General features: G+C 39.1%; 1 protein-coding gene across 2 annotated transcripts in view; it reads right to left on the bottom strand.

Moving 5' to 3' along the window:
• Positions 1-21,577, bottom strand: part of SLAIN1 (SLAIN motif family member 1) — a 49,421-nt gene that overhangs the window by 19,715 nt on the left and 8,129 nt on the right. Inside the window, exon 3 of one of the 2 annotated variants that reach the window (XM_054271640.1) lies at positions 1,827-1,976. The exons of the other annotated variant lie outside the window; for it this stretch is intronic. Coding sequence (XP_054127615.1) covers positions 1,827-1,976 — 150 coding nt within the window. The remainder of the gene's footprint in view (positions 1-1,826; positions 1,977-21,577) is intronic. 2 annotated transcript variants of the gene reach the window in all.

The following is a 21,577-nucleotide window of genomic DNA, read 5'->3' as shown; positions in this document are numbered from 1 at the left end:
TCAGAATCATCTGAATTTACATTACAGTAGCTTAAAACATTTTCTGAATAGCACATAAAAACTTACAGAAGTGTAGTGCAATTCACTAACAATTAGCAAAGAGCTTTGATATTCATGAGAAGTAGTATGTGGAGGAATGGATCATGAATTCCTTGGCTTGTTCCCAAAATAGCATTGCATAGCCCAGGCAATGAATAATTTACCCAATACTGTTCTGATACAGCTCAGATTAGTATAGTCTAACCAAAATCTGCATTTGCATCTCTCTTATGGGACTGTGGTTCTCCCTACTCTGTTTTGAAAAACAAATGGATATGTGTCACTGACTTCTGCTCAATACTCAAATGCCATTTAGCTAAATTTTACTATTCTTTTTTTAAACTATATACAATTATCATATAACTCAATCTCAGTAACAATTAGGGTCGAACATTATGCAACAGAGAAAGCATTACTTTCTTCACAGAGCTACCTTTTTGAAAGGCTCTGGATTATACTTTTTCCCTGAGTGTAATAGTAAAACATAAACTAACCTGCAATTAGTTGCATGAGCTAGTTGTTGTCCAACTTTAAAGAAAAATCCCATCAACTAAAACAGTAAATAATTTTCTAATGTCCTGTGGACCACCAGAGACCCACAGCCTGCAGGGCAAGAACTGCTGTGACTATGGCTCACCAGCTGTGCTTGCATCACAGGTGTGTCTGCATCCTCTAGCACTGCTGAAAGCAGCCACCTAAAATTCATCCTAAATTCAGCTATTTTCTAATAATATCTCCAAAAGAAAAGGATAAGCAGGGGATTACTTTGTTTTGGAAGCATTGTATGGAGTAAATGTGTTTGCTTTCTTAAATGTGTAAGTTACAGCAGTCCCTGAGGTTCTGCAGAGGTAGTAACAGCTGTGCTCTTTTGGAGCTGCAGAGGGAAGCTAGAAAAGGTACCTGAGGGTATCTCAAATAGCATGAGTTCATTTAGGAACTAGGCTTCATGCCATTGAATCGGGAACATGTTTCACTCACACGCAGACAGCTACAGCAGACTCTTTGTCTGGAGCTGTTTCTCACCCACAGTGCTCATATCCCTTAAAATAGGAATTTCTGCAGTGATTTCAAGCATTGTAAGGAACACTGCACACAGATGGGTGTGACACTGATCATCAGCCCATCCTCAGCCCATGCCTGCTCCTGCCAGCAATGAAACATAACTGTCTTTCACCCAGAAGATTGTTTTCTCCACTGCCACTGCAGTTTAAGGGCAGTCACAGATACAAACTGACTCCTGATATCTGTAGTGAAGAAGGAAAATGAAAATCCTTGCAATTTACAGACCACAGAAAGTTTTCTATTTTCCTAGAACTTGTGTGTACCCTGAAAAATAGTGGAAAACATAAAACAAATCTTGAACATAAGCAACAATATCAGCTTGAAAACAGGCATGATTCTGCCAGCTCTTCTTATTATAAATTCTCACTGCCAATTTCATTACACAGCTGTACATATGTTTCTGTGGACATAAGAAAGGGGCACCATGGGGCAGAAATGAGCAACAAAGCTGGGGACTGTTGAAGCTGACACAGTCACAACTGTACTACTGGGTAAATCATTAGTGGTATTTACTAGCATCACTCTCCTGTAACATGCCGCGTAACACTTGTAGTTAACAGCCAAATTTTAGGGCATTAAAAAAATGCCCAAAACTCCAATTTCCCTCTGAGATATGAGTTCATATACAATCATCTAAAAAGAGTACTGCTGTTAAATGCTAGCAGGATTAGATACAATCAAGCACTTTTGTAAGCACCGTAAATCAATAAAAAGATAAGCATTACCTGTCCGCTCAGGTGTTAGTATTGCTTTACTGGAAGTTTTAGAGAAGCTGGGACTATTACAGCCATTGGTATATGGGGTGAGTCTTGCAACAGGACTATAGGGAAAAGCCAAGGAGACAGGCGTAGAGAAGAGGCTCCGCCATCGGCTAGCTGTTATGGATGCGAGGGAGGAGGGGGAGAAAACAAGATTTACAGTTATTAATAGAACAGTACTGTCAGAGAGAAAAATCATCGCATCTTAATCTGTTCATCATACATTTTCTACTTAATACAAGAGGAAAAAAATGGTGAAAATTCAGCAGTGAATCAGAGGATCAGCACAGTCTTCTGCATGTAAAAGTGAGGTCTAAAAGGTTTTCTAGCAAATATATCTGCTGACTATATTTTGCATATGCACCTTTTTGGTATATATTCATCACATACATCACTGGGTGACCAACACACAAACAACAGGAAGTAAAAACTGCTACAGTTAGCAGAGAAATGAAAATGAAATTTATAGTGCTCTTCAAGGAATTGTTCCTGACAATTAATCATCACACAATTGAATTAGCAGCTAAATTATGAGTTATGGGAGTTCAGAGACAGAGCAGTAAAAGACGCTTAACCATCAAGTGCTAAAAACAACTGTAATCCCATATCAAGCTTTTAAGCTACCATATTTCCCTTCTCTTTTTACATCACCAAATTCCTGATTGCATAAGCATGATTTTTTTTCCCACTGTTTCTTGAATAACAGAACAAGGCATCCCTTTTTCTATACATTGTTTACAAAAAGCTTGCAAGGCATCTGGTTTTCTAAGCAATATCACAAAGCACTCAGAGTCGGCAAAAATAAAGCTAAAGGCTTATTTCATTTACATTTATTTAATTTACATTTTCTTACCCACCCAGTATTAATACAACTGTCCTTTGTTTGCCTATTTTACATACCTTGAAAAAGTAGAATAAACAACATTCACATGCTCTTCCAAAAAGAAATAAATATTAGTAATAAATTTGTTTTAAGAAAAAGGAATATTTTAAAATATACAGAAATATATATTCTCTGAAATTTAAAGAGAACTCATACAAATACAAAGAAAGATGGAAAACATATGATGGGATTGCTTTTTTTAAAATAGAATCTATTTTCGACTCATAGATGTTACGTATAGTGAGACAAGAGGGGGAGCCATGATAATACTTACACCTACCTTTGAAATCAACAGCATAACCTCAATGTTCAGCACGTGTTCTTTGCACTGTCAGGTGCCACAAACTGATTTTCAAAACCAGAAGGGTCCAGAAGCCCCCAAAAGCCATTCTCCATCTCATGGAAACTGCTGTGTTATTTGGACTTGTTCATCTGGTCATTTTACACACTAACAGCGATTCAAATAACATTCAAGTTTTCTGCTTTCAAACCTCCCTATCACCAAAATGATTTAACAGGACATACAAACTTTATTCCTCCCTCCTGCTAACATCAACTTCAAGTAGCCATGGGAAGGATGTCTTGTTAGGCTGTCAATCACATCCTCACAACTTTTGGAACAATCAGTTTGTCACCAATCCAAACAGTGTAATTTCTCTTCCTATTCCTTTTGCTTTGACCTACTTAAATGTCTCCTGGGTTTTTAAGGAGTAAAAGCCTCTTCAACTCCTCCCACAAGTACTACTAAGCTTGGAATGAAGACAACTGCCTGGTCCAGCACAGGCACACAGCAGTCTGCAGGGACAGGCAGTACCTGCACGGCTCAGGCTCTGAGGAAGGTAGCTTAGTACACATAAGTAGCATAAAAATTGAAACTGTGTTCTTTGCTGTCCCCTCACTGAAGAATTATTGCAATTCTCTCATTTTTGGTGATTCTGGCTCCCTCGAGCTCAAAGACGCCCAAAGTTCTGAGATCTTTAAAGGCAGCATCAGCACCACTTTCAGGAAATTGCTCGATGCCAACCAAGGCACACAACACAGACTGCCCAGCTGGACTGTTTGTCCTCAACATTCACTAACAGGATCAGTTCTAAAGTGAAGCATGCAAGTGTCTCAGGACAAAAAGGAGAGCAAGCACATATGAATGTAACTCTACAAACTAGCAATTAACATGAGTCCCTGGGGATGAGATTAATTCACAAGGTGTTAATAACAGCAAACTGATCTAAGGTATTCACTGAAAGAAATCCATACAGTAAGAGCAGATCTCAATATCACATCCACAGCTAATGTCTGTCATTTCCACCAGGAACCATCAATAAGAGCAAGGGATGACAGTTGCCTGAGATTTTATTTTCCTGCCTAGGACAAGCCACTGCTTTGTAGCAGCCTGACCATTTGCCAGGCCAATTAGCTGCCAGCATGTTCTCACCCCCAGATGTGGTCAGGCACACAGCATAAATAAACATCATTCATTACCCTCTACAATAACCACTGTGAGCTGAGCACAAGGCAACAGTTGTTATGACTTTGAAAGCAAGAACCCACACCAAGAATTTAATTAATATTTATGGCTAACCAGATTTCAAACTCCTCTTTCAAACAGCATGTGTTCTCAAGGAAAGATGATGGATGGATGGATGGATGGATGGATGGATGGAGCCAAGAAGCTCTATCTACACTAACCTCTATACATATAAAATCTCTAGGGACACCAATGTAAAACATTCCCAATCCTACAAACTTCTGCCTCTCTGCCTAAAATAAAACTTTCTAGTCTAAACATCAGGAAATGATGGATACTTTTTAGGCATATGAGTTAATCCATTGTTTAGGATCAAATATAAAAAACAGCTTTCATTAGGTTTCAAATAGGAACATCAACGTACATATTGAGCACTCTCCCGTACTAACAAAGACAGCAAAATTAAGACTTACTGAAGTCTTGTGCTAATGCCAAAACCATAAAAAGGTACGTAGGAAGTGAGTGCTACAGACATGCAAGCAAATATGTAAATTCATGTAAAATTTGTAAAATCCCAAAACTGTGCAATAGATAGTCATTTCAGAACACTTATTTTGCTCCAAACTGAATCTGAGACTGCCCTGGTCAGCATGATAGGCACTACTCTGCTGTGCATGGACGTGACAATGTTGTTAAGACCTTTATTTTAAGTTTAAAATCCAGCTGTTCAGGTCTGAATTTTACAGTATTTGTAGCTTCTTCTTAAAGCCCCAATGCCAGTTATCTGCAGATGAAGTAAGATGATCAGGCACCCTTTAAAAACAAAGTAAGTTTCTAATTTTTGCAGTTGAATAGAAATATAGATAATTCTGCTCTGAGTAACTTACACTGAAGATGCACTGAAGGAAGGAAGAGATTCAGCCATGAAAAGGAAAGCAGAGGCATCTAAAACAACAACCAGGAGAAAAGAAGCCAAAAAATCCATTTCATTTGCTGACATCGAAGACGTAAATGCTTTAAATTTCACTTCTTGATACGTTGAGGTGGTGGAATGAATATTGTAATAAAATAAGCATAAATTGTCCCAGTCATCTTAAATCTACAGCTATTAGAAGTGTCCAACTTTTTGCATATTATTTCCTTAGTTTTGATAAATTCTTAATAACTAGATTGCTGATAATGCACTGCATTACATGGTACCTACTCTAATATGATAAAAAAAAGACTTTCAAACTGACCACACAAGCGAGCAATCAAAACCTTTCCTTCCAAAAATAACATCAGCAACAAGTGAGACTGCTCATACCTTTTAAATATTTACTAACAGAACTGAAGGTTTAAAAATTAATTAACCTTATTTTTATAACATCCCTGGAGATATCAAAATGCTAAAACAGATGAAAATAGTAACTCATATAGGAAAATATGAATAAGTAATTTAAAAATAAAAATATTCACCCTGCTGACTCCTGTAAATAATCAGTATTTAATAAGAACTGCAATGCAAAATTTCACATGAAAGCCTGAACAAGTGAACATCCATAGAATTGCAGCACTCAAAAGGAACCACATACCCTGCAAAACCACAGGATTCTGTACCATTTTTAAAGCAATCCCCTTCCTAAAACTAATTCCTTATTTAAGCCACATAAGGTGTAAAAAAAATCCTAAACATATACAGAAGCATGTTTTTGAAAGGGAAGATGAAATCTGCCATTTAAATTAATGGGAATGTTCATCAGCTGGAACACAAGGTAATAATGGGTAGAGATCCTCATTATGTTGTTTTAGTTATGCGGGGTTACACTGGTGAGAACAGGGACAGTTCAAGACAAGATCCTCTATTTGAGGAATCAGGTACACCTGGAACATCACATGTGATATATCCAGGACATGTGGGTGACCAAGCACTCACAAGGAACAGGCTGCCCAGAGAGACTGTGGAGTCTCCCTTACCAGAGGTACTTGAAAGCCCTATGGACACAACCCTGTGCAATGTGTTATAGGATAGCCCTGCCTGAGCAGGGACGTTGGACCAGATGGCCCACTATGGTCGCTTCCAGTGTGACCCATTCTGTGATTCTGTTGTCATATTAGCTAAGGGTATAAGGGTTTCCAGGAAACCAAACCAAGTACATGCACATTTTAAACACCTTCCCATTTTCAGGACTCCATTAGGAAACTCAGTGAGCGCAGTTTGCCAGGCAAGAACTTTCTTTCACTCTAAGCAACACAAATAAACAATATTTTTTTGCTATAAAGACAGAAAACAATAAAATCATATATATCAGTGTTGTACTACTGACTAAACATGCTAAATTATATCAGGCATCATCTGACTTGTTTATCCACTCAATTAGTTAATTTTTGTATAGGCCTCCAGGCAAAGTCAAAAATACCTTTTAAGCTCATGCTTAAAACAAATTATATAGCATACATGCAGACATTTGAATATGGGTTCTAATTACAAAGCCTGAACAAAATCCCATTTCGAGCCAGCACTGGAGGAACACTTACAATACTGTCAATCTGCAGCACTGCAAATAATTTTCTGCCAATGCAATTTCTTTAGAGCAGAAAACCCAAACCAAATCCCTGGTGTATTTTGAATATGTGTGGTTGCACAGTAGCCATGCTTAAAAGAAAAATCTCTCTCATGGGAATAAAACACAGAGACCTACATGGAAAACAGAAGCATTTAGCTGATCACAGGAGAAAATCCAGAGTACTGGAAGGGAATTCAAAACCCTCACTCTACCATAGATAGGAATGCCTAAGCCAAATAAGAGGCATCACCTCCGTGAGGCATAACTAACTTCTCCCTCTTGAAGACAGGTATTTTACCTTCACTTTTGGTCCCTGTTAAAAAGCAATGCAGAGTTTGAGAACTACTCCTGCAGTCAGATATACATCTGGGAATCTCTGTGTGTCTAACATGCCTGAAAAGACTGACAGAGGAAAACATGAAAATATTCCCCACTACTCATTGATTAGTGCTGTTATGCAATAACAGTACTGGCCCAAGAAGCAGGGAACATGGGCTCCCACTACTCAGCAGCCTGTAGAGATTTACTTGAGTCACTTGAAAACCCAGAGTTCATGTGAGAACTTGAAGCAATACAAGGCAGAAGAGGTTCATGTGAGAACTTGAAGCAATACAAGACAGTAAGTATCCTGCTAGATACTTACCAGGAACCAACACTGTCGCTCCTATCCAACAGAAGAACTTCAGGGAGCCAAGCTTTCAAAAAAGCAGCATCTGTATTTCAAGTACCTCAGTAGCTCCTGAACACATGAACCTTCAAACTACGTGCAATCTTTGGTCTGTTTCACAGGGTGAGGCACTCAGTCCTGTGCTCAGAATGGCTGTAATACCTTCCACAGTTTTTCAAAACACAGTGTTCAAAGCTTTCCTTTGCAATTTCAAGTCCTAAAAATTCATTTTTTGGAAAAAATTATGGGTCTATCATTTACAAGATTGTAAAATCGGGGTTTAAGACAGCAATGTTTTCAGTTCTAATAACTGTGAGTAAAGAGCATGGAGTTGTACCTGTAAATCTGGAAGTTAGTTTGGGGCACATCCATTTTCCCATCTTGTTGAATGTTATACAGCAAACTTCTTGACTTTTCAAGCAGCACACTCCTAGTTCCAGTCTCCCACAGCCATCAGCTTTGATCATCCCATCAGCTTATTACAGTTTGATTTCCTAACCACAGCTGTAGCTCAGCCAGCCATCCTGCTAGTGGCAGAAACTTTGCAATCAGACAGTCACACCTCATATGCTTAATGCACATTTGCAGTCACACTGAAATTGTCATTGCCCAGAACTATTTCCCTGCCCTGTCACACAGAGATCACAAAATGCTTGAGGCTTGCTTGTCATTTCTGTCTGTTGACTTCTCCATCACAAGAAGCAGAGCACCCCCTCATTCCCAACTGCAATGAGAACAGAAACTTCCCAGTATAGACTGCACAAAGGGACTCCTTTCAAGAGTCAGAAGAATTGAGGGGTGGGGGGAAGGTGTTTTAAGACTTGGTTTTATTTCTCATTATCAGTACTCTGATTTGATAGGCAATAAAATAATTTTTTCCCTAAGCTGAGTCTGGTTTGCCTGTGATACTAACTGGTGACTGATCTCTCCCTGTCCTCATCTTGACCCAGAATCCTTCCAATCAATTCTCTCTCCCCTGTGCAAGTGAAGATGGGAACAATAGCAGAGTTTTGGTGGGCAGCTGGTGTCTAGCTAGGGGCAATGCATCACATGGACAAACAGTGATAAATTAGGAGGAGCTGAGAAAATCAATGAAGAGTGTCCACTTGCCCCTAAGCCTAGGAAACTGAAAAGCAACTTCAAGAGTATGTGAGAGCTTCTGTTTTAAAAATGTGAGAAAACTGGGAGTACCTGAGAAATTTGTTTCCCAGTTCATTCACATGAACTGATCTAGTATTAGCATAAAATGAGAAAGCAGCTCAGTTGGTATACATTAGTATAAAACTGCTTGATATACACAGCTACAACATATACCTCAAGAGCTGCCCCAGAAAAAATAGCACAGACCTCTTTTAAAGGCAGAATCAGAAAGATTGTCTAAATTGCAGCAGTTCCTGTCACTTTCAGCTAGCACAGCAAGGAATGCAATCAGCAGTGGTGTCTGACATACTGCTATTGGTGACAAAAATGTAAATCTAAGATTCAGGACTAATACTTTGCATGACACAGTCTAGTTGTGCCAGTGATTACCCATTGGTGTGAGCAGGGAAGTTTCAAAGGTAAATGTAAATTACTCTTCTATTTTGATGTATTCCAGTGAAAGACTGACTTAAAAATTGTTTTTGTACACACTGAATGCTGAAAACACAACCACAGCACCGTCCAGCTGCAGCACACTGAAGAGCATGGAAACTCCAAACACCATTCACTGACCCAATTTTGTAACAAAAATTATTTTATGACATCAAAGGATTCAAAAGACTAGAAAGGAAATGGAATCACAAGGTGCAAGCTACTTCCTACAAATCCCAAAGGAGGATTTTAGCTATGTCCTTTGGAGGGTAAAGTTGTGGGTTTAGTCTTGTTTTGTGGGTTTTTTTAACTTGGCTCTTTTTTTAAGGCAAGCCTTTTACTGTACAGCTATGTAAACAGACAAGCACAGAGGCTCTGTGAAAAATGCAACTCTCTCAGCATTCATTTTCCTCCTGGGTGCAAAACTCTACCTGCATTCACACACCCAAAAGCAAATGTTCTGATTAGAGCTAACAGCCAAACTTGGCTTCCCTCCTTTGAGAACTTGGCCAAATACTATGCTGAAATATTAAGCCTTAGGCATGACCTAGGGCCCAAATATCTGTTCCCTCCCCAGCTCCCAGTTTTTACACAAAAAAGTCAGTCTGATGCATTCCCATTGTATTAGGTGGATTGACCAGAACCCATGTGCACACATGAGCAGCTCACATTTCAGCTAGTTTGAATTAAGACAGACCTTTCTGAACAGACAACTCATTCGTGTGTATCAATACACAGGGTAACCTGGAACAAAATATACAGCCCCCGCCAGATTCTACCAAACTATTAGTATCTCATTATTAAGAAGAGTGTTTACTCCACTTAATTTAAAAGCCTTCAAGTAAGGCCTTAAGAGCCTTCAAAAACAGGATTTTGGTAAGGATTCTTACCAAAGGGCACTGTGAATGCAAAAATTAACACAGGAAGAATACACAATCTCACTAAAGAAGAATCCACCAAAGGTTAATAAATCACATCTAATTCAGAGTTCCCATCTGGTTCTGTCAGTTACTGAACTGGCTACACAGCTAGCATGGTGTCAGGGCAGTCATATACAGTACTTTCCCACATTGTCTCTCTTCCAGTATCTATTCATGGTGCTTTAGGATGCTGGATCCTGTGCCCCAGCCACAAGGAAGATGCTCTTCTGTACGGACATCAATGGCTGACCTAGTCACCTCAGGACACTATATTTCCAAGAGGAAGGAGAGGGAATGATTCATCTCACTTCTGCTTGCAAAGGACAAAGAGGTATAGCACCCCTTGCAAAGGGAGCTATACCCCTTTGTCTGCTCTGCCTACAATGGCAGCCCAGTGTGACTGGCTCCAATACAGATCACTGCATACAAACTAAACTCTCTGACTGAATTCATTACAGAGAACAATAAACAGAGCTTAAAAACAGAGTTCAAAGACTGCCTTCAGTTTTCACTTTTTCTAAACAACTGAAAAAGACAACTCTCTCAGCACCAGAGCACAGCAATGCTTGCATACATCCTCCTGAAACCAGCTGGTATTCAACTGGAGTCACCAAGCAACTTTCTCAGCAGCACTTCCAGTTGGAAGGGGACCTCTGTGTTAATTAATTTTTTTAAACAAGGGAGTGTTTCTCAATCCCCTTTACCAGGAAGATGAAGATCACTTGTACCATCACATTTAAGGGAGAGATGGAGAAGTGGAGAACAGTGGCAGGAAGGTGGGACAGCTGAAGTAACACTGCCTCCAAAAGAAACACATCAGAGAACAGCCTCCAAGGTGTGTGTAAGGGCAGGAGAGATGAACTCCATGTCTGAATCCAGTCATTCACACACCCACACAGCACAGAGTAAAGCAAGAGCATTTTCAGCGTATTTTAACAATTAGCAACAAAAAAGAAAATTGTAACCACCTTATGGTGTCACTCACTGGATAAAGATCTACCATCAGCATGTGCAGACAATGCACCTCAGGCCACTGAAATATCTTCCCCCAACTCTTTCTGGGCCAGCTGGATAGACCTCCTGCCTCTGCTGGTTCTGGCTCTAAGTTCCCAGGTCTCTGGTAAGGTACACTCAGCAGGTACAGACTGAATTGGGCATCATCCAATCATCTCAGCTAGTAGATCTGAAGGGGCAGCAACCTCTGTAAGCACAAATGAAGAGCTCTGAAGAAGCTCTGAGAAGACTAGTGCATCAACCAGAGCAAGGTAGAACTTCAGCAAGAAACTAATGTCTCTTCTACAATCAGTGTACCTTCAAAGCAGCCAGCTGTGCCCCAGAGGAAAATTAATCTGTTGAAATAACTTTGCCAAACCTCCATACCACTAATTTCGGAGTTGCGGCCCTACTCCTCTAATGTGGAAAGGGTGTCTTCACAAAGACTTTGCTATTGCAGTCTGTGACACTAAGATTTAAGCAGAGCTGTGCCACAAGTCATATCATATCACTTCAACATCGTTGGAGCGTTGTGATCATCATGAATCACATTTTACTCACTGCCCACTAATCCAAAGGGAAATCATTTCTGCTGGCACAATTTGTTTAAGAGTTTATATTTTCCTTAATGAAACACAGGTCTATCATTGACTACACACATGCACATGTTACCACAACATGACAGGCAAAAGCCAAAGTCTCATACTCATTTTGCATAAACATTGTGAAACTCATCTCAATCTGGTTTTCTCTCTTGAATTTGCTACCTTTAGCAACTACTTTGTTTGTATTTCAGTGACAGCGTGATACAGCAAAATCCCACAGAATACTGTGGGAAGAGTATTTTGCAATCACTCAGACCTGGTTTAATTGTTCTGTTTGCCACAACATTCCACAAGCAACAAAAACAGGTACATTTTGAACAGAAAAAGTTCTTTTTGTCTTTTTCTTTAAATGCAGGTTGGGTCTGTGGCATCTCCCAGGTTTGAGAGACAGCATGTCTGGGCCTCAGGACATCTCTTCACAGCCTACTTGCTTGCAGAGCGCTAGCAGACTTTGTCTACCATATAGTTCATTGCTTATAAATCCAGTGGAGATTTGCTTTGCAGACCAGTATGACATATTCTTGTCTGCAACAGTCAAGGGAATGTCAGCAGATATGCAGCAGCAAGAAGTATGTGGCTGTAGCCATCACCTCCACAGCTGCCACAATTCCAAACTTGCAGCATCTTCAGCGAAGATGCCTGCCCAGGATGCAGCTCACATGGTAAAATTCTGGTGACCAGGAGTTTCACAGGCACTGTGCCAGATTTATTACCAGCACAGTTCTGTGGCTTATGGCCATTACCCAGAATTATGAGGATGGAGGTAGACCTGTTTTCTCTGGCTCAAAACTGCTATACTTATCATCTTGCACAGAGGCACCTTGACTGTAACTAGATTGCTGACATATCCTCACAGAGGAAAGAGGCACAATTTTGGCAACCTCACCAGAAATCAGGCTGTTTGTAGGGTTTGTCACTGATTTTCAGGTGTGGTGTAAAGAAACAAAGAAAGTCCAAAGTCCAAAGTCAGGCCCTGATCAAGATATTAATTAAAAAAAAAAAAATCCTTCCACTTTGATATGGAAAATAGTTACCAGAGCTGTTATTTTGCAAGACTACAAACCACTTAACAGAAAGGAACAGGAGAGCTGTAGCACTCCAACTCTCCCTGGACACAATCCCCTGGGGCAGGCTGAGCCCTCTAACTTACAACTCTCGACAGCCAAGATTCTGGATCAATGAAGAGAGAAACCTGGTATTACATTTAAAATTAATAATGTATGTTGGAGTGGGAGTTGCTTCTGATGTAGGCCCATGATCATAAATCTGTGCACTTAAATAAGCCCTTCATCATCCTAAAACTTATCCAGTGGTGAAGCTGACTGAGAAGAATCTGGCCTGCTGCTTCTTTGGAAACCCATCTGGTATATACACTGGTTATGTGACTTTTGTTAGAGGTCGTCTTCCTGCCCAGCCAGTCAGCTCTGTGCCTTGTGGCTATCCTTATATGAGGAGTTTGCCTCACCATCCAAGAGGAAGAAGCAGTTTCATGCCCCCTATTCAGAGGGCTTCATCCACCTTCACACACATCATGGTGGTTGTAGTGACAATTTTTTTCAGTTGCAGTAGAAGCTGGTAAATTCATTTTTGGCTAGCTCTCTGTCAGATAACTCCCTGAATATGCTTATGACCATGCTGCTTTCTGGAGCATCTGCCTCCCAGCTAGAAGATACTGGCTTCCCCTAACTCGTCTACTCCACACACCCACTCAATTCTTTAGATTCCTTAATATGAAAACCAAATAAGCCTGTGGGTGAAGAGGCATTTTGCCAATACAGTAGGATAACATCTGTAAATTACTTTACACCACTGAGCAAAGTTGCTCTTTATAAAACACTCCACAAGCATTGCCATGGACTAGACAGGCTATATCAATACAAGGAAAACGTCCCAGAACAAATGTATGTATATACCAGGGACTTTGGCCAAAGCAGGTCACAGATGTACATCTTTTCACATTCTTGATGAACAAAACCATGCTGCATTCACATCTTTAGCAAAGACCTGACCTTCCCAACACTTATACAAATGTCAAAAATACCACATGTAGCTCTGTTATATGAGTCAGAAGAACCCCATGGTGTCTAGGCAAGTTTTGCAAAGTCCCCCTGTAGTAAAATCTCTAAATATAGGGCATCAAATTCCAGAGTTTGAAATAATTTGTACTGATCACAGCCAGTCAAATCTAGAGCATAAAATTACTTCTTTTTCAGTCATGTTGGAAACAATACACATGTGGAAAGCTTACCACATTTTAGCACCTGAAACATAAAGCAGAAGACTCCTCTCCAAGTTCACTGACACTCATCCCTAAAAGCATATAATTCATTGGCAAATACCTGGAGGAATATAAAGATAATGCACAAATCCCAGGTAATTTAAAGACTTCCAGTGACTTCAGCAGGCTTTGAATCCATACAGTTTTTTTCTTACTACATTTCTATGATTTTAAGTTTTCTACTCCTATCTAGAGTATGTTAGACACAATCACAAAAGATTTTTTAAATGGTATTTATTCAGTTACCTTCCTTTGTACCACAAAACTGGAGACACTTGATTCTTGCCTCAGGTTAGTCCTGAAGTTGCAGAAAGCCTGTTTTCAACAGATTTAATTCCAGTATACCACAGGGTAAGTAAAAGCTGGAAATTAATTTTGCTTGATGACTAAAAATTCTTATGAGAGTTACAGTACAGAAGCCAATCTGAATTTCAGTCACAGAGGAGGAGGAGAACAATTGGCAAAACACAACATATCTTCCATCTTTTAAGAAACTGTGACCTGTATTCATCTCAACTAGTGTACAATATTCAAAGGTGACCTCCAGTCCTACCTAACCAATGATGCTACTGTCACTGGAAGAAGACAGATCTCATGCTCCAAAAATGTTGTTTTTTTCAGCTAGTAACTAATTTCAAGCCTGAAGCTTAAGATGGCTTAAATAAAGCAGTATGAACCTTATCTTGAAAGCACTTAAAGCATGTTTAACAATGTTTAACATACAGAGAAACAGATATGGTAACTAGAAACCTGAAAACCAAAATATGAGCACTATCATGACATTCATTCACGCTGGATACCAGTGACAGCCATACCAATGTGCATTATCCATGCAGCACTGAGCTGTGCAGATATATTGGAGCCTGGCATGCTCTGCAGGGTGTAGAAAGCCTGTGTGCACTGACAGGATCAATTCTTACAATCTCCTGTTAGGTTACTTATGAACATGTGAGGTCTTCTGTGTGCCTGGATATGCTCTGTATCCTTCAAGGCTACTAAGAACATGAGAAACTTCTCTCATCCGCAAGCTACTTTCTACATAGCGAAAAAATCATGAGTCTTACAGTGTTTTCTTAACTTCAGCCTGAGAAGGCCTGTTTTCAAGACCACTTAGCCTAATCAGGCTTTTTTTGGTGCAGAAATAAACCTCCACACTCTTTTAAAACAGTCTATTAGACATCCCCACAATATGCAGCCAATAGCGGATTTAAAATCCCACTGATAGCAATTCATCCACTATTTCAGAAATATTCTCAATCCTTAGAAAGTAACAGCTGCTTTGTAATTTCAATCATTTGTATTGGTGCTGAGTCATTGCAATCACAGCAATCCCAAAGAACTCTACTGAACAGACTCCCCTTCTGCAGCTTTGGTCTTCAAAGTCGAGTAAGTGATAGAAGACAATAGTAACAGCACCACTGCAGAAAAACAAATTAAGATCAAATCACCACTATGTAATAATCAGGACAAACATTCAATGGCAGTATAAAAAATTTTATTTTTGAAAAGCATTGAATATATTTCAAGAAGAGCTCAACTGCTACTGACAAAGTGAACGAAGATGAAGGGTGCCTCTGCCCTGTCACTCTCTAAGTCCTCGCTTAGGGAGATCCTCTAGGATAAGGAGCAAGGCTTCTCTGTGTGATTGAAAGAACAGGAATTAGTTAACTCCCCTTGCAGATCAGAGCTCAGCTACTACACAAGGTACTCTCATGCTAAAAATGCACTATTCATTTAGTCTATACATTGCACTAGTATAAAAAATGCTATTATGAACTATTTAGTGGACTCTTCAGAGACAGTAAATCCAGTTAATAAAAGAGAATTTTATCTCCACATGCCACGCAGGATGTACAACACTTCTCCTAAGTGGACATGGGCTATACTGCTAATCAGACACAGTAGCAAGAATTTGAATCAAAGGTGCATTTTTGCTCTGAACAAGTATCCGGAGGAAAAACACAGTTAAAAATATATAATTACATTTCCTAAATTTAAATTTCTGGTAGCTTACATAATTCTTTCTTTGTTGCAATATCATCAGCAAAACAGAGAAGAATAAAGGGTAGGGGATCCATTCTGTTAAAAACAGACTCAAAGAAGGACAATTTCCCATTCTTCTCCTAACAGTATCTTTGTTATATACTAGTTAGAATTCAAATATTTGTCTGTTGGGATATAACTCTCTTGATCATGCATGATAGATGAAAAGACAAAAAAATAGTCCAGTTAGTCCAGGATTAACCCTAAATTGCACTTTTCCTGTCATTACTGTTTGGTCCTGAAATTCCCCTGCATCCCAGCAACACCTACACAAACACTACAGCTCCCCTGAAACCATATCTGCTTGCCATCTGTATTCATAGGTTAAATTTCTGGCAGGAGGCTTCTGCCAGAGAGCCCAATTTACAGTTTCTGACTTCAGTACTGTTCCAAGATGCCACACTCCCATCTTTGTTCAAGTATATCTGCTGTCTATATTGAGGCAGACTGAAAAAGCTAAATCTAAGGCTCAAATCGAGGTCAAAAGCAGCACTTACCCTCCAGGAACCCTGTGGCTTTTGGATAAATATAGCAGGTGTCACAGTTATGTCATTATAATGGGAAACTGTTAACACTATTACCAAAAGCAGAAAAAAGATACAAAACACTTAAAAAATAAAAGCTACTGTGAAACAGATTTTTCATACTTCTAAAACACCATACATTTATGATTAATAAAGTTCTAACAGAGGTTTAACTGACTGTTAAATATAATTACATATTCAGAATATGTATTCTCATACAGAATTAAAATTCAACACCAACCTTGAGTCAAATTAAGAAGCACTAACCAAAAATTTTCTACCAGGAAAATGGATAAAGTGACATATGAAAACCATTATCATTACTGTCATGGGAGTTAGGGCTTCTGCAACAATTTTGAAGCTAAGCAGACCAGCCTCTTCAGATTCCTTGGAGAAAGACCAATGTCTCCTGACACTAACTCAGAGCGCATTCCTACATGTAAAGTTCCCTGGGGTGATTTCAGGTATCTCAAGGGAATCTCCTTAGGTAAACTTTGCCTTGCAAGTACTTTCCAGATGTACACTGCACCAAGAACTGTCCAAACATATAACAAAGAGGCAATCTTTGCTCCTCACTAACAAGCAACACAGATATAAGCTGGCAGAGGAGAGAGGAGTATAATATCACCCAAGAACATGGTACAACAGGGAAGGCATGAGAATGGCACACCAACAGGAGTCAAAGCACACACACTGCAGAAGCACCATCAGCACAACTATTACACTGCTGCAGCATCCTTCTGCCCTGTCTTACTGTTCAGGATAAAAGGTACTCTGCAGCATCTTTTAAGTGTTTCCATCATTGTCATGTCCACAATAAGCAGAAATGGGCTTGGACAATATAATTTGAGCTATTCCCTCAAGCCTCTGTAGAAAGAAACATTTTATTTCTTCCAAATATTTATTAGAGATCTATCAGCATCCACATAAACCAGAAACAGGTAAAATATTTTTTGGACTACATCCACCATAAGAATGTATGTGTCTACATACAAATTGAGATTATTTTTTTCAATTTTAAATAAAGATCCATTTGTGGTTATAGTGAAGTATTTCACACCCAGTGCTTCAAAAGACATTAAGAAACAACCATGAGGCAGTCTGAATACTGGCTATACAATTACAATGCATGAAGCAGAAATGACAAAATAGAAAACCGAGACACTATGGATGAACATGCTGAAGCCAAGATTCGACCCTTCCACCCTGCCCTGTTTCATGCTAGACTGCAAATTACCCTATATCCTGCCTTTCCTAAGGGCTAGGAAGGAGGAACAAAGAACATGGAAAAAGTTTGCTAGCATTTCACAGAGCTGCTTGAAGGACATGGTGGAAGGATTTTTAGGAAGAAAGGACACTGAGATGCTGAGCCAAGTCCTCTGTATCCAAAGGCAACAACGCAACAGATGACTCAGTTGCTATCACCCACGTAACAGCAGGCCACAAAACCCTGCCCTGCAAGGACTCCAAACATGTTATGAAGAAAAAATTGCCTGAAGACAAAAGGGACAGATACATCAAGCACCAACTAAGTCTAAAATAAAATACAATAATAATTAAAAAATATATGGTACCAGTCAGACACAAATTCTAAAGATCTATACTCAATCATATGCTTTTGTTAAACTACACTGCGGTAGGACCTTGAGCCCAATGAAACTGGAATTACATTATATGAGCCACTCCTAAAGAATAAAACAAATTAGAGCCCCTAGCCCTAAGAAATCACTTTATATTCTGACACAAATCTTTACACGATTTTCAAGTGATTTTAAATGAAGTGGCAAGCAGCTAATACTACTTAAAGTCAACCTGCAGTGGCATACTTTCACCACATGAGTGATCTTGCACTTACTTTCTTGTGTACTGATAATTTTTCTATGAAATGACAGCACCAATATAAAGTGCATACTGTATTTTCTTATATGTAAAAAGCATATCTAAACAGAAAAGACAAAAAAATGCATACATACACACAGAAGGGCCTACTTGCAGACAGCCTCACTTTAACACCTACAGTCTGGAGCAGAATCAATCCTTCAGCATAAACAGCAAGGGCATGATTCAGTCATCTAAAACCAGAATGTACTGACATTTTGGTGCTCCAGCTGGTCCAGTTCAGCAAGGCTGTTGTGCAGATCCTGTATCACACCCATCTGCCCACCTAGATATGCCAAGGATGCAAAAGAGTGTCAGATTATTCTTGGCACCCTCACTAAGATCAACGGATCACAGTCAAAGTGACTGAACCTTAAACTGTGTATTTACTAGACACAAACCTAAAATTAAGTTGAACAAACCAGGACCGTTATATGTTCTATGAATTCCCATAAATACCTGAGACCCAACAACAAGGTCCTTACAGCCATACACAAGAGGAAAAGCTCCAAGTCTGGAGATGGAAACTGAGACACAAACTGTATGTCCAAGGAAGATTCAATCACACAGATGTTCCTCTGTGATACAGATACAACACAATGCAATATCCCATGCATCTAACCGAAGACTGGCAGACAAAACAATAGAATCTACACTATTCCACCACTGATTGGAATGTGGAACAAAACTTTTGTGCCTTTCATAGAAAGATACAGATAGCTACTGGTATGTGAAAACACAAAAAAATCTGCAAGTATCCTGCATCCACATTTTGGAGAATGAGCTTAGCTTCTAAACAAAAGATTACAAACAAGGTTAGAAATAACCATGATTGAAGAAACAGGAGACCATGAGAAACTATCTCTGCATGAAAGCCACCAGGACTATTGTTGCAAAATGCAGAAGGTACTCAAAACTTGTTAAAAATCCAAATCCTTCTGATGCTAAGTACTCCGAGGTTGTTCTCTAATTAGTGGAGAGAAATTACCATCTCCAGACTCAGTTCACCCAACTGCTTAAGAACAGCTGGGTGGACTGCAGCTTTGGCTTCTTCAGCATCTGTGGACAGACTGTTTCTCTCAAGCATCTAGCTTAAATGACTCAAGTTTCCGTAACATTATGCGTAACATTTAGTATCAAAAAGAGCTCTTACAAATCCTTACTGTACTTAACTTGGAAACAATCCATCCTCCATCATCTACAGACAAAACTAAGAAAGACCAACTGATCTCTCCTATGCAGCAGAGGACACAATTCATCAACATTTACAGAAGAATTTATCTGACTGCATGAGGATATCTTCCAAGTTATCTGCCCCTAACTTTCTGAGTAACCACTTCAGAATTGTGCACTTCAAGACACAAGTCTCCTCACCCTGAATTAATACAGGGCAGGCAGCAAAATCAACACTGGTACTTGGTACTACCTAATGGGAAAAGACAAGTGAACACAAAGAAGCTTTCTTTCCAAATAGCAGGCGGAGTAGGAGACTTGTTCCAAGTCCCACTGCACAAAGTGCAATGTCCCCCTCTGCATTAGAGGGGCACACAGGGTTGGCTAAGTTGAGCAAACAGCCAAAGTGAAAATACAGAAATAAACCTTTTAGTAAAGAAGCAGTGCCACCTCTATCACATTCTGAAATGTTACTCCCAGCTCTCTTCTGCAGACATGAAAAAAACCAGACTGTGAAAGAAAGACAACATGAAAGACAAAAGCTGCAACAATAATTTGGGGGCTAACAACAGTGAGTAAGTAAGCACATAAGATTTAGAAGCAATAATGAAATGACAGCATCCAGAACAGTCCAGTTTTGAAAAGATCCTCATTTCAACAGAAAAAGTATCTCCAGAGGATAGGCTTTCAAATGCCCCCAAAGTCAAATATTAAAACCTAGGTTTCTTTTTAATTTCTATACAGGAAAGTAGTTGCACACTTTAGAAGCCAACCCACGGATTAGTACTCTGCTGGGTAACACTACATATGCCTGTACTTTTAGTAAAAAGCAGTGTTGATGCTACTTCTATTGCTTTTAGACACACACTGCATTACAGGCTTTGAACTTACATTGTGAGTATAAATTATTTTAAGTAAGAAAAACCCTACTGAAATCCTCACATGAATTTTAACAGTGTTTCTAGCTGTTTAACCACTCATGATGAGATGATAATCCCAGCTCAGTAGTCATCATGGATTAAAAAAAAACCACACATTACAATGGGATGGGTGTCTTCTCAACTGAGGCGTGATCTAACACCACCTCTCTACCTTTACAGACACTGCAGAATTCAGCTTCCCCTTGCAAGTGAAATGATAACCAGAACTCTATTCTAGGCAAATAATTATGAGCTGCACAACAATCAATCCCCAAATATGAAATTAAACTCCTAAATAGTATGTATATTGTAATTTAATAAAAAGTAGAAATCATATTGAAGAGTTGTAGTAAAAAGGCAAGAGATATCTCTGAAGTTAATAGAAAGTTAAGTGTCTGATCTTGTACACATTTGTTGCCATAAGGGTTTTAAACCAAACACTTCCATCTTCAAGTGCACTTGCAGAGCAGCAATGTTACAGTGACAGAGAGAAATACTCTGTTTGAAATGCAAGTCAAGTATCAAACCTGAGTTTTTCCAACTTGAACTAACGAATCCTCAGCAGCTGTGCTACAAGATCCAGAGATATCAGCATTTGCAAAAACCTCTAAGAAGTGCTTGGAATGATGCAGCTGTTACAAGAAATTACTTCAAATAAATGAAATCTATTACAAAGTAACTGCTGTGCATGTATAGGTGCATTCCAAGCACTACTAAGCTTGCACTGCAGCAGAAGATGCCCTAACATTCCTCAAAAGGTGCTAACATGTGGATAAGAGCTATGGCTGCTTATCATTTTTTATAATCAGAAACATACACAAAAAGGAACCAAAACTTCATGCCACTTTTTTCCATTCTTTCTAGAGCTTTAAGCACTTTATGATGGAAACAATAATCATCTGTAAGCTTCTACACATTATTACTTGCTGTCTCAAAAGCACTTTACATAGAACTAACCTGCATTTTATATGATCAAGAAAACTACATGAAATTTTATTAATCCAGTGAAGTATCACAACATATATATCTGATCCATCAATGGACAGCAAATAAAATTAAACCTAAAAAATCTACCTTAGAAAAAAAAACCAAACAAAATCTGCCTTGCCCTTGCTTCAGCACCGGATATACCTCAAGCATACAAGACAAAAACTTTTGTTCATGTTTTTTCCCCCGCCATAGTATTTTCTGTTTGTTTCTGGGGTTAATAAAATACAGCATAAAAATTCCCTATAACAGTGGTTTGTAACA

The sequence above is a fragment of the Melozone crissalis genome, unplaced genomic scaffold (genome assembly GCF_028551555.1).
Source record: "Melozone crissalis strain CALT ecotype California unplaced genomic scaffold, PUWL_Pcris_2 ptg000013l_1, whole genome shotgun sequence".
In the NCBI taxonomy this organism is placed as follows: Eukaryota; Metazoa; Chordata; class Aves; order Passeriformes; family Passerellidae; genus Melozone; species Melozone crissalis.
The sequence above is the reverse complement of the archived record's forward strand: the minus strand, read 5'-3'. Positions and strand labels throughout refer to the sequence as shown.